We start from the raw sequence: 13736 nt of genomic DNA, 5'->3' as shown, positions 1-13736 counted from the left end.
GGTCTTTTTCTAAAATCCTATTGAACACAAGCTGTGTTTGTCTGTGAAGGAAACCCTAACCCCTAAAAGCAGCACATCAGCTGCTTTCAAAGAGTTCATTCTCACTAACAAGAGTTAAAAGCTCCTTACATTCATTTAGAAACAATTATAGTAATTAATTGATGTGAAGAATAAGACATTTACTCTTAACCTACTCTTATTTTTACTTAAAGTACATTTTAAAGCATGTACTTTTGGATACTTAAGTATCTTTAAAAGCAAGTACTTTTTTACTCTTACTGGAGTAACATGTCGACTGAGCTACTTTTACTTGTAACGGAGTAAATTTTGACCAGTAGTACTTGTACTCTTACTCAAGTACTGGGGTGGAGTACTCTGTCCATCTCTGTGCACATGTGCAAGTAGATTAAATTGTAGGGGCTTCTTGTACACTCCGACCCAGCAGGCGGCGGCACTGAGCCTGGAGCCGCTGGTCAACCAGGAGAGGGAGACCACCGCTGCTGCCCAATGACAAAGCGTAGCCAGTACGGCGGCCATCTTGGTAAGGGCAACTCTCTCCGGATCATCTTAATCATGTACTTTTTTTTGGTAAAAGTAACATTATAGCGACATAATTATGCAAATAGTTAAAGTGATAGCTACATACTGATTTATTTTTCACAGAGTTATGAATGGTTTTTTTAGTGAAGATGAGTGGATCACCTATCTACTGCACTGTAACTGCAGCCAGAGTCAGAGACAGTTGCCCCTTCCAACATGGCCGCCTGGGAGCTACGCCTGCTGTAGGCAGAAGAACACGTTGGCGGAGGAGGAGGAGCTGAGGAGGAGAGAACCAGGAAGAAGGATTGTAAACAACATGCAGCTGCTCCACTGAGCTGACCGGGGTCTAGGGGGTCCAGGTCCAGGTCCAGGTCCAGGATGGAGAGTCCTGAGCTCAGCTTCACCTTGTTCTACCTGGTTTTCAGTCTGTGCTTCGTCTTCACGCCCACAGAGTTCCGCTCTGCGGGTCTGACCGTCCAGAACCTCTTCTCCTCCTGGCTGGGCAGCGAGGACCTGGGCTTCATCCAGTACCAGGTCAGGAGGACCAGTACCACGCTGCTGGTCCACTCGGCGCTACCGCTGGGTGAGTTATACTACTATTACTACTACTACTACTACAGTACCAGGTCAGGAGGACCAGTACCACGCTGCTGGTCCACTCTGCTCTACCGCTGGGTGAGTTATACTACTATTACTACTACTACTACTACTACTACTACTACTACAGTACCAGGTCAGGAGGACCAGTACCACGCTGCTGGTCCACTCGGCGCTACCGCTGGGTGAGTTATACTACTATTACTACTACAGTACCAGGTCAGGAGGACCAGTACCACCCTGCTGGTCCACTCTGCTCTACCGCTGGGTGAGATATACTACTATACTACTACTACTACTACTACTACACTATTACACTACTACACTACTACTAAACTACTACACACCACCACAGCAACACAACAACACAACTGGATTGATTGGAATCAACAGTTTAGGTTCCAGTGTCAGGCGGCACAGCAACGCCCACTGTACACTGTGTACTACTCCTGTGTACTACTACTGTGTACTACTGTGTGCTAATGCTGCGTTCAGGCTTTTGAACCCGTAAGTCACGACTTCAAGTCACCAGTTACGAGTTTGTAGCGTTCCAGGCAAGTTACGAGTTACTAAAGGTGCGTTCCAGCCAGGCAACCCGTAACTCCTGTTTTTCGCTAGCTTAATGCTAAGGTATAATGTAAAACCTCATAGACGGGCTAACAGAAATTAGCATTGCTGCAACCGAGCCATACAAGTCAAAAGACTACTAAAATAAATGACCATACACAAATCTTTAAAATATGAACCTTCAAACACAAAAGTTGAAAACTTTTATTTTAGAAAAAAATATCTTTTATAATATTTAAATGTTTTAAACTGTACCAAGTACTGAGAACAGTGGTCAAGTGTTGATGGTAACCATAGCAACAATAGCAAATATCTCTGTAACTAAACAAACAAGCCATTACATACATTAAATGAAGAGATATAATGATGAAAAAATGCATATTTCTCGCTAGAAATGTTATAAAAACCCGCTTTAATGCCAAAACTATCTTTAAATATGGAATTTTTCACTTTGAGGCAGCCATTACAGTGGTTTGGACCGGAGGGGGCGTGGTTTGGACTGGAGGGGCGTGTTTACGTCTGTAGTGGGTGGCTGCAGTTGGGTATTATTGGACCTGTTCCTATGGTTACCCGTTAGAACGTACAGTCAAACTTGTAACTTCCCACCTGTGAACTCGTACTAGATCGATCTACTCCCAGTTCCCAGTTAGTAACTCGTAACTTGCCTGGAACGCTACAAACTCGTAACTGGTGACTTGAAGTCGTGACTTTAATACGGGTTCAAAAGCCTGAACGCAGCATGACTGGGAACTGGGAGTTGATCCATCTAGTACGAGTTCACAGGTGGGAAGTTACGAGTTTGACTGTACGTTCCAACGGGTAACCATAGCAACAGGTCGGAAAAACACGAGTTATGGGTTGCCTGGAACGCACCATCACCTTACTGTGTTCTTCTACTGTGTACTACTGTGTTCTAACCTTACTGTGTTGTACTACTGTGTACGACAGTGTACACTGTGTACTATTGCTTATTACTACTGTGTATTGGCCCATTTCCACGTTGGCCTGTAAATAATCCATCACACTCACACACTACAACTATTGTCTAACTATTGTGTCCCACTACATCTCTGAGTGTTGTGTTTGTGTGGGTCAGGGGTCACGATAGATAGATGGATAGATAGATAGATAGATAGATAGATAGATAGATAGATAGATAGATAGATAGATAGATAGATAGATAGATAGATAGATAGATAGATAGATAGATAGATAGATAGTTTGAATAGATAGATAGTTTGAATAGATAGATAGATAGATACTATTAGATAGATAGATAGATAGATAGATAGATAGATAGATAGATAGATAGATAGATAGATAGATAGATAGATAGATAGTTTGAATAGATAGATAGTTTGAATAGATAGATAGATAGATACTATTAGATAGATAGATAGATAGATAGATAGATAGATAGATAGATAGATAGATAGATACTATTAAATAGATAGATAGATAGATAGATAGATAGATAGATAGATAGATACTATTAAATAGATAGATAGATAGATAGATAGATAGATAGATACTATTAGATAGATAGATAGATAGATAGATACTATTAGATAGATAGATAGATAGATAGATAGATAGATAGATAGATAGATAGATAGATAGATAGATAGATACTATTAGATAGATAGATAGATAGATAGATAGATAGATAGATAGATAGATAGATAGATAGATAGATAGATAGATAGATAGATAGATAGATAGATAGATACTATTAGATAGATAGATAGATAGATAGATAGATAGATAGATAGATAGATAGATAGATAGATAGATAGACTATTATAACAATTAATAACAACTAACACACTAAATACTTACATAGGAAAAGTCTATATTTAAAGGGATAGTTCACCCAAAATTAAAATTTTACTAATTATCTACTCACCCTCATGTCGACTAAGAGCTGTGAGAAGAGAGAATTTTCTGGGGGAGGGGGGGGGTCCACGCAGCAGTCTGTATAATGTCCCTCTTGTATTGAAGCCCCGACATGAGAAATTGTTCAGAAAAACATTAAATAAGTCTATATTTTAAGCTTGTTTGTAGCGGTGACTCATGTCTGTACTCTTCATCTCTGCAGGTTACTACATGGGGATGTGTGTCGCTGCTCCAGAGAAGAACCTAGGCTATGTCCACCAGGTTAGCCTGTCTCTCTCTCTCTCACTCACACACACACACACACACACACACACACACACACACACACTGGATACACACACGGAGGGGGGGTTGTGACTGAAAGGAAAAGACCTGTGTAAAATAAATGACAGACACTCTCAGTGCACAGTGGATTTTAGTTCAGAGGGGGTCTCCAACCCTACTGTTACAAGATGAAAATGGCCGAGAGTCACTCATGTTTTGTAACATTAATGATTACTGTCAGGTGTTGTCCCTCCTCTATTAAATATGAACCACAGGACACGTCTGTTCTGATGATACAAGTCAGTGGTGCTGAAATGTGTGTTTCTCTTCTATAAAACACATTCTACTTCTGGGGACAGAGCTCCATCTTTTTCAAATAGTTGTACTAAAGTATCTGCTTGTGTAACCGACTGCCTGACCAACTTGGTGTCACCAGTGTCAACAGTGGGAGGAGACTTCAGCAGGGCTCTTGGTCTTGGTCTTGGTCTTGGTCTTGGTCTTGGTCTTGGTCTTGGTCTTGGTCTTGGTCTTGGTCTTGACTCAGTCTTGGGTTAAATGGTCTTGACTGCAACACGATTAAAGCAGAAGTAAGTGATCCGGTGGTTTTGGCTAACTTCCTGTCAGCAGATGGAGTTAGCAGCCCCCGCCCTCGTCATGGATCTATTGGTCCTCGTCCCTACGTCACCACATTCAGGCGCATCCCTTGGCTGCACACACAGAGAGGACTGCCCCTTTATGCCGTTCTCTCTCCTCATTGGATAAAGGTTGTAGGATACAAGGAAAGTTTTCTCCTGGGCTCAGAGCAGAGCAGAGTGACTGACAGACCCGTGTTTCAGACCAAACACTCTATAGAAGTGATTGCTGTCGGAAGATACAACTATTTAAGACTTAGATTAACACAAATATATCACTTACTTCTGCTTTAAACATTTTACACATTACACATTTTAATCCAAATAGTAAGCAAGCAAACACCTTGTGTGAATTATTCAATGTAGCCTACCTCTGGAGAATCATTTCTTTATGTCTCTTTTTAAACATGGTTACACTCTAAATGTTTTTTATTTCAGTACTCATATTATTCCACAGTTTTACTCCACAAATGGTGATACAGACACTTTTCTTTGTTGTGCGAGCTCTGCCAACCTTTAGATTTGATTTCTCTCTTAAATCATAACCTTGCTCTCTTTCATGAAACATTCTCTGAATATTTCTTGGTAGCAGATATAATAGTTCCTTGCTTTATATATAATACTTGGGCTGTTTTAGGGCTGGGCGATATGACGATATTAGATCGTGAAGTGATTAGAGCGTGTAGACTCCTGCTAACATTTCCATATTTCGCACATTCTGTGACATAAACTATAAACTGTTTTCTTGTCTGTAACAACATCTCTGTCCTGTCTGTCCGTCCTGGGTGATGATCCCTCCTCTGTTGCTCCCCCTGAGCTTTCTCCTGGTTTTCCCTGTTAAAAGGGTTTCCATGGAGTTTTTCCTCAGTGGATGTGAGGGTCTAAGGACAGAGGATGTTGTTATGATGGGATGTGAAGCCCTTTGAGACAAACTGGTGGTAAAAACCATTGACCATTGTGACTACTCAGACACACCTGGATTAATCAGTTTGTCCAATAATTTAAGACAGGGAATAAAGGAGCTGCATTAAATTCAGGAAGTAGTGGAGCTGTGCAGAGAGCCCATTAAAATCTGTTCAGAGAGGTTCTTTGACCTAAATTGTCTGTTTTTCAATTTTCGATTTAAGACCGTGATAAAATCGAGATCGTTATTTTATTTTTTTAAAATTGTGATATGATATTTTTGCCATATCGCCCACCCCTAGGCTGTTTTATGCTCCACCAAATCAAACAATTTTAGAGTTTCCAAAATCTAAAACTGGTCTTGACTACAACACGATTAAGTAATGACTGAAATGTATTGATCGACTCCTGTGCGATGAGTATGTCTTGAATCAGTTTTGGTCCTGTGTGTCCTCTGAGGTCTGAGGACATATGACACTGACATTGACACTTTCAAACGTAAGCTAAAAACCCATCTTTTTAATCTGGCTTTTATGCTATAGTCTCACAGTGTTTTTATTCTATTTTACAGTTTTATACTCTTTCTTATTGTTATCTTTCTCCTATTTTTATCCTGCATTTTATTCTATTTTGTTTTATAAAATTGTATTGTTGTTTAAAGTTGTTATTTTATTTCTATTGCTATATTTATTAGGCCCGAGCGGCGAGTAGCACTCGCCCGGCGAAGGCCTATTGAAATTGTGCTGTTTATTATTAGGGCCCGAGCGGCGACTGCAAGTCGCCCAGCGAAAGCCCTATTGAAATCGCGCTGTTTATTAGGCCCGAGCGGCGAGTAGCACTCGCCCGCGGAGGGCCTATTGAAATCGCGCTGTTTATTAGGGCCCGAGCGGCGACTGCAAGTCGCCCAGCGAAGCCCTATTGAAATCGCGCTGTTTATTATTATTATTATTATTTATTATTATTCTTGCCTACTCGAAATCGCATTTTTGGGGACGTTCCCATGCTCCAAAATGCATGTAACTTTGCACACATGTCCAGACGGCCCAAAAATTTCATAATTTGGGGGCGTCGCCCATGGTCGACGCAGAATGGCGGAATAGCGCCCCCTACAAAGTCAAAAATGCCCATAGGGAATTTTGCTATCTAACTTTGTCCTATGCTCACAAAATTCGGTACACATATGTATTATACCCAGATATGCAAAAAAGCCTCTTGACCTCATGACCTCAACCCAACAGGAAGTCGGCCATTTTGGTTTTGATTTTTCCCGCCTAAAATTAACTCCTCCCACAGCGTTCGCCCGATCAAGTTCAAATTAGGTACGCAACATCGTCAGACCTAGCTGAGCTTATCTTGTGCGCTGTGAGTCCGTAGGTCAAAGGGCGTGGCTGCCAGCGCTCAATACACTATGGCGTGCTCGCCATGTACATACGAGTGGCTCTCACGCCCACATACTTCATCCAATCAACTTCAAACTTGCTGAACATGATGATGGCTCCGCCCTGAACGTCCCGATATATTAACTTCCCACGTAACTCATGTTGCCCCCTAGTGGAAACAGGAAGTGCCATTTTTTGCATCAACATTGTCCGATTTCCACGAAACTTCACATGTGTGATGGGGGACTGACCCTGAACACACCTGCATGCATCCCATTACTGCCCCCTGGTGGACGAACCTTTAACTGCTCATAACTCCCTCATGCTTTGTCCGATTTCCACGAAACTTCACATGTGTGATGAGGGACTGACCCTGAACACACCTGCATGCATCCCATTACTGCCCCCTGGTGGACGAACCTTTAACTGCTCATAACTCCCTCATGCTTTGTCCGATTTCCACGAAACTTCACATGTGTGATGAGGGACTGACCCTGAACACACCTGCACGCATCCCATTACTGCCCCCTGGTGGACGAACCTTTAACTGCTCATAACTCCCTCATGCTTTGTCCGATTCACTCCAAACTTCACATGAGTGATGAGGGGCGGCCCCTGAACGCACCAGACCACTTGCGGTGACTGCCCCCTGGTGGATGAACGAAAAATTGCATTTTTGGCCTCCTTCCAGGTTTTTTCTCCATTTCTGCTCCGCGCCACGGCCCCGGCGTGCCTTAGGCCCCGCGGTGGCATGGGCGAGCGAGGGCCCGCCATCGCCGCTTGCGGCTTTAATTATTATTATTATTATTCTTCTCCGCCTTCAAACCCCAATTTCGCCCCTTTCCCCAACTCAAAAATGCGTGAACTTTTTGCCGGACGTCCGGCTTCTTCCGAAATTCGATATTTTGTGCTGCTCGCGCATGTCCGACACGAAATGGCGAAATAGCGCCCCCTACAAAGTTCAAAAAAGCCCATAGGGAAATTGGGTCACTTTGGCCTAGACGGACGAAATTCGGTCCACATATGTACCATACCCAGATATACAAAAAAGCCTCTTAATGTCATGGTGAAATGTCAACAGGAAGTCGGCCATTTTGAATTGGTCGTTTTTGGCGCCAAATTAACTCGTCCAAAACGATTCGCCCGACACGCTCCAAATTTGATAGACAACATCTTCTGACCTAGCTGAGTAAAGATTGTGCTCCGTAGCTCGATTCGTCAAAGGGCGTGGCTTCTGGTGGGCGCCAAAGTTGGGCTCGAACGCCATCCAAATTCGGTTGGCTGTCACGCCCACATACTTTATCCTATCAACTTCAAACTTGAATTGCAATTACGGCAGTGAGTCCCTGATTCGCCCGATATATCAATATCCCACTTTGCTCAATGCGCCCCCCGGTGGTAACAGGAAGTGACTTTTTTTACATAAACAAGTTAACTCCGCCCACAGATTTTGTCCGATCAACTTCAAATTAGCTACAGACCAGCGAGATACCATGCTGATTAAAAGTTGTGCTCCGCAAGTCTCTAGGTCAAAGGGCGTGGATTCTGCGGCCTTGTCAAGTTTGGCGCCTTTTTGTTTGCTCGCCATTTCACCTTCGAGCGGATGCTCCGCCCACATACTTAATCCTATCAACTTCAATGTTGCTGTGAATGACGATGGCTCCGCCCTGAACGTTTTGATGTATAAACTTCCCATGTACACCCCCCGGTGGTAACAGAAAGTGACCTGCTTTATTGTTGCATTCACTTACATGAGCAGATTCAATTCTAATTTACCATGGGTGATGCCAGTCAGCCACTGAACAAACCTAATACAAATACGCCCCCGGTGGTCAGAGTGACCTGGTTTACACTTACATTGTCTGATTTTCTTCAAATTTAACACATGTGATCCTGGTCAGCCCCTGATCACACCTACCCGCATCTGGATTGATACAAATGCGCCCCCCGGTGGTAACAGGAAGTGACCTGCTTTACACTTACAATGTCCAATCGACCTCCAATTTTACAGATTTCATCCCGGTCAGCCCCTGATCACACCTACCCACATCTGGCTTCATACAAATGCGCCCCCCGGTGGTAACAGGAAGTGACCTGCTTTACACTTACATTGTCAAATCGACTTCAAATGTTACACGTGTGATGACACTCCGCCCCTGAACACACCCACCCACATCTGGATTCATACAAATGCGCCCCCTGGTGGTAACAGGAAGTGACCTGTTTTACATTTACATTGTCCGATTCACATCAAACTTCAGGTGCTTGATCCCGGTCAGCTCCTGAACGCCGCTACCCGCTTCTGGCTTCGTAGCGCCACCTAGTGGACGAACCGCACGTTGCGTTTTTCCGCTCCCGCAGCGCTTTTTCGCCATTCTCGCTTCGCGCCACGGCCCCCGCACGCCTCAGGCCCCCGCGGTCGCATGGGTCGAGCGAGGGCCGATCATCGCCGCTTGCGGCTTTAATTAGGGCCCGAGCCTGTGTCAACGACCCAGGGAGGTCCCTATTGTTATTCGACATCCACATAAGTCGACGTGCAAGTCGACGAGTAACAACAAGTAACCAACCAAGTAATCAAGTACTCCACTGACCTGGCGCAAAATTCCCCGAAATGCAAATGTTTATTATTATTAGGGCCCGAGCGGCGACTGCAAGTCGCCTGGCGAAAGCCCTATTGAAATTCGTTCATGCCCCAACGTGCAAGTGACCCCAAAGTGCAAGTGACCCCAAAGTAATCAAGTAGTGAAGTACTCATGTGGTATGGAAGACCCCCCGGGGAAAAATTGCTATATTGAAATTGTAATGTTTATTAGGGCCCGAGCGGCGACTGCAAGTCGCCCAGCGAAAGCCCTATTGAAATCGCGCTGTTTATTATTATTATTATTATTCTTGCCCGACTTCATGCCCCAATTTCGCCCCTTTCCCCAACTGGAAAAGTTGTCTACTTTTGCACGGACGTCCGGCCTGATCCGAAATTCGATATTTTGGGGTGGTCGCACACGGTCGACGCGAAATGCCGAAATAGCGCCCCCTACAAACTTTCAAAATCCCCATAGGGAAGTCGGGTCACTTTGTCCTATGCTCACAAAATTTGGTACACATATGTATTGTATCCAGATATGCAAAAAAGCCTCTTGACCTCATGACCTCAACCCAACAGGAAGTCGGCCATTTTGGTTTTGATTTTTCCCGCCTAAACTTAACTCCTCCCACAGCATTCGCCCGATCAAGTTCAAATTAGGTACGCAACATCGTCAGACCTAGCTGAGCTTATCTTGTGCTCCGTGAGTCCGTAGGTCAAAGGGCGTGGCTGCCAGCGCTCAATTAACTTTGGCGTGCTCGCCATGTAATACGATTGGCTCTCACGCCCACATACTTCATCCAATCAACTTCAAACTTGCTGGACATGACGATGGCTCCGCCCTGAACGTCCCGATATATTAACTTCCCACGTAACTCAAAGCGCCCCCCGGTGGTAACAGGAAGTGAACTAAAATTCATTAAAAATACATAGTTGATCCCATCAACTTCATTCCACTTCTAAAACATGCAGAACCAGTTGGTGAAGCTACATTATGAAGACTGTGAAGCTACGAGTAATGGCGTCCCTGTGGGGGCGTGGCTACCATCAATTCCTCGCCATGAAAATACGTTTGGCTTTTTGATGGCTTTAATGAACTCGTATCATCATGAAAATTGATAGACGGGTCCAGGGTGGAGACCTCTTCCATCTGATAGGGGTGTCGCTCATGTGGCCCCCTAGTGGAAACCGGAAGTGCCATTTTTTGCATCAACATTGTCCGATTTCCACGAAACTTCACATGTGTGATGAGGGACTGACCCTGAACACACCTGCACACATCCCATTACTGCCCCCTAGTGGACGAACCTTTAACAGCTCATAACTCCCTCATGCTTTGTCCGATTTCCACGAAACTTCACATGTGTGATGAGGGACTGACCCTGAAAACACCTGCACGCATACCATTACTGCCCCCTAGTGGACGAACCTTTAACTGCTCATAACTCCCTCATGCTTTGTCCGATTCACTCCAAACTTCACATGAGTGATGAGGGGCGGCCCCTGAACGCACCAGACCACATACGGTGACTGCCCCCTGGTGGATGAACGAAACATTGCATTTTTGGCCTCCTTCCAGGTTTTTTCTCCATTTCTGCTCCGCGCCACAGCCCCGGCGTGCCTCAGGCCCCGCGGTGGCATGGGCGAGCGAGGGCCCGCCATCGCCGCTTGCGGCTTTAATTAGGGCCCGAGCGGCGACTGCAAGTCGCCCAGCGAAAGCCCTATTGTAATTGCTCTGTTTATTATTATTCTTTCTTTCTTTCATTCTTTTTCTCTCAAAAGGATCGCATTTTTGGAGGCTTCAACATGCCCCAAAACGCGTAAATGTTGGCATGCACATCAGGACTGGCGAAAAATTTGATATTTTAAAGTCGTTGGAAATGGGCGTGGCCAAATGGCTAAATAGCGCCCCCTAGAAAATTTCAAAACATCAGCCCCGCCTTTGTGTGTCACCTAGACGCATGAAATTTGGTGAGCTTATAGAACATGGCAAGACACACAAAAAAGCCTCTTAATGTCATGGTGAAATCACAACAGGAAGTCGGCCATTTTGATTTGAATTTTTGACCTGTTTGATCTATCTTCTCCTAGGGATTTTGTCCGATTGACTTCAAATTGGCTAGAGCCCACCGAGATGCCACTCTGATCAAAAGTTGTGCTCCGCAGGTCTCTAGGTCAAAGGGCGTGGCTTCTGTGGCCTTGAGGATTTTGGCGACTTTTCGTTTGCTCGCCATTTCACCTTCGAACAGCTCTAACGCCCACATACTTTATCCGATCAACTTCTAACTTGCTGGACTTGATGACTGCTCCGCCCTGAACGTCCCGATATATTAATTTCCTACGTCACTCATAGCGCCCCCCGGTGGTAACAGGAAGTGGCCAGGTTTTACCTTAACATGTACTGATGCCACATAGTTGACCCCATCAACTTCATTCCACTTCTAAAACATGCAGACTAAGGTGGTGAAGCTCCATCATGAACGCTGTGAAGCTACGAGTAATGGCGTCCGTGTGGCGACGCGGCGACCATTCCTCGCCATGAAAATACGTTTGGCTTTATGATGGCTTTAATGAACTCGTATCAACATGAAAATTGGTACACAGGTCCAGGGTCACGACCTCAACGTCTACATATGCTCATAGGCGATCTCACTCATGTTGCCCCCTAGTGGAAACAGGAAGTGGCATATTTTACATCAACATTGTCCGATTTCCACGAAACTTCACATGTGTGATGAGGGACTGACCCTGAACACACCTGCACGCATCCCATTACTGCCCCCTAGTGGATGAACCATTAACTGCTCATAACTCCCTCATGCTTTGTCCGATTCACTCCAAACTTCACATGTGTGATGAGGGACTGACCCTGAACACACCTGCACGCATCCCATTACTGCCCCCTAGTGGACGAACCATTAACTGCTCATAACTCCCTCATGCTTTGTCCGATTCACTCCAAACTTCACATGTGTGATGAGGGACTGACCCTGAACACACCTGCACGCATCCCATTACTGCCCCCTAGTGGATGAACCATTAACTGCTCATAACTCCGTCATACTGTGTCCGATTCACTCCAAACTTCACATGAGTGATGAGGGGCCGCCCCTGAACGCACCAGACCACATGCGGTGACTGCCCCCTGGTGGATGAACTGAAAATTGCATTTTTTGCCTCCTTTCAGGTTTTTTCTCCCTTTCACCTTCACGCCACAGCCTCGGCGTGCCTCAGGCCCCACGGTGGCATGGGCGAGCGAGGGCCCGACCATCGCCGCTTGCGGCTTTAATTATTAGGCCCGAGCGGCGAGTAGCACTCGCCCGAGGGGCTATTGAAATCGCGCTGTTTATTATTATTATTATTATTATTATTCTTCTCCGCCTTCAAACCCCAATTTCGCCCCTTTCCCCAACTCGAAAATGCGTGAACTTTTTGCCGGACGTCCGGCTTCTTCCGAAATTCGATATTTTGTGCTGCTCGCGCATGTCCGACGCGAAATGGCGAAATAGCGCCCCCTACAAATTTTAAAAAGTCCCATAGACAATTTCGCTTACTTTGGCGTAGACCAACAAAATTCGGTACACATATGTACCATACCCAGATATACAAAAAAGCCTCTTAATGTCATGGTGAAATGTCAACAGGAAGTCGGCCATTTTGAATTGGTCGTTTTTGGCGCCAAATTAACTCGTCCGAAACGGTTCGCCCGACACGCTCCAAATTTGATAGACAACATCTTCAGACCTAGCTGAGTACAGCATGTGCTCCGTAGGTCAATACGTCAAAGGGCGTGGCTTCCAATGGGCGCCAAACATAGGCTCGATCGCCAACAACATTCGGTTGGCTGTCACGCCCACATGCTTTATCCTATCAACTTCAAACTTGAAGGAAATTATGGGGGTGAGTCACTGATTCGCCCGATATATCAATATCTCACTTTACTCAAAGCGCCCCCCGGTGGTAACAGGAAGTGACCATTTTTTACATTAAAATCTTTAACTCCTCCCACTAATTTCGCCCGATCTACTTCAAATTGCCTACAGGTTATCGAGATGCCATGCTGATCCAACCTTGTGCTCCATAGGTCTCTACGTCAAAGGGCGTGGCTTCTGCGGCCTTGCCAATTTTTGGCGACTTCATGTTTCCTCGCCATTTCACCTTCTAACAGCTCTAACGCCCACATACTTCATCCTATCAGCTTCAAACTTGCTGAAGATGATGATGGCTCCACCCTGAACGTTCCACTGAATGGCACGCCCACTTTACTCAATGCGCCCCCCCGGTGGTAACAGGAAGTGACCTGGTTTACACTTAACTTGTCCGATCGACTTCAAATTTTTCATATTTGATGAGCCACTGCCCCTAAACACACCTACC

General features: G+C 45.1%; 1 protein-coding gene across 2 annotated transcripts in view; it reads left to right on the top strand.

The window, feature by feature from the left end:
• Positions 1-842: 842 nt before the first annotated feature.
• tmem129 (transmembrane protein 129, E3 ubiquitin protein ligase) overlaps positions 843-13736 on the top strand; it is a 35438-nt gene continuing 22544 nt past the window's right edge. Inside the window, exons 1-3 of one of the 2 annotated variants that reach the window (XM_085788590.1) lie at positions 843-1074; positions 1357-1405; positions 3803-3861. In XM_085788590.1, coding sequence (XP_085644716.1) covers positions 919-1074; positions 1357-1405; positions 3803-3861 — 264 coding nt within the window. In that variant the 5' untranslated portion in view covers positions 843-918. Of the gene's footprint in view, positions 1124-1356; positions 1406-3802; positions 3862-13736 lie in introns of both variants that reach the window. The other variant, XM_085788589.1, reaches the window with a different exon arrangement.

Source organism: Trachurus japonicus, chromosome 10, assembly GCF_045865225.1.
Source record: "Trachurus japonicus isolate A0001 chromosome 10, Traja_1.0".
Taxonomy (NCBI): domain Eukaryota; kingdom Metazoa; phylum Chordata; class Actinopteri; order Carangiformes; family Carangidae; genus Trachurus; species Trachurus japonicus.
The sequence above is the reverse complement of the archived record's forward strand: the minus strand, read 5'-3'. Positions and strand labels throughout refer to the sequence as shown.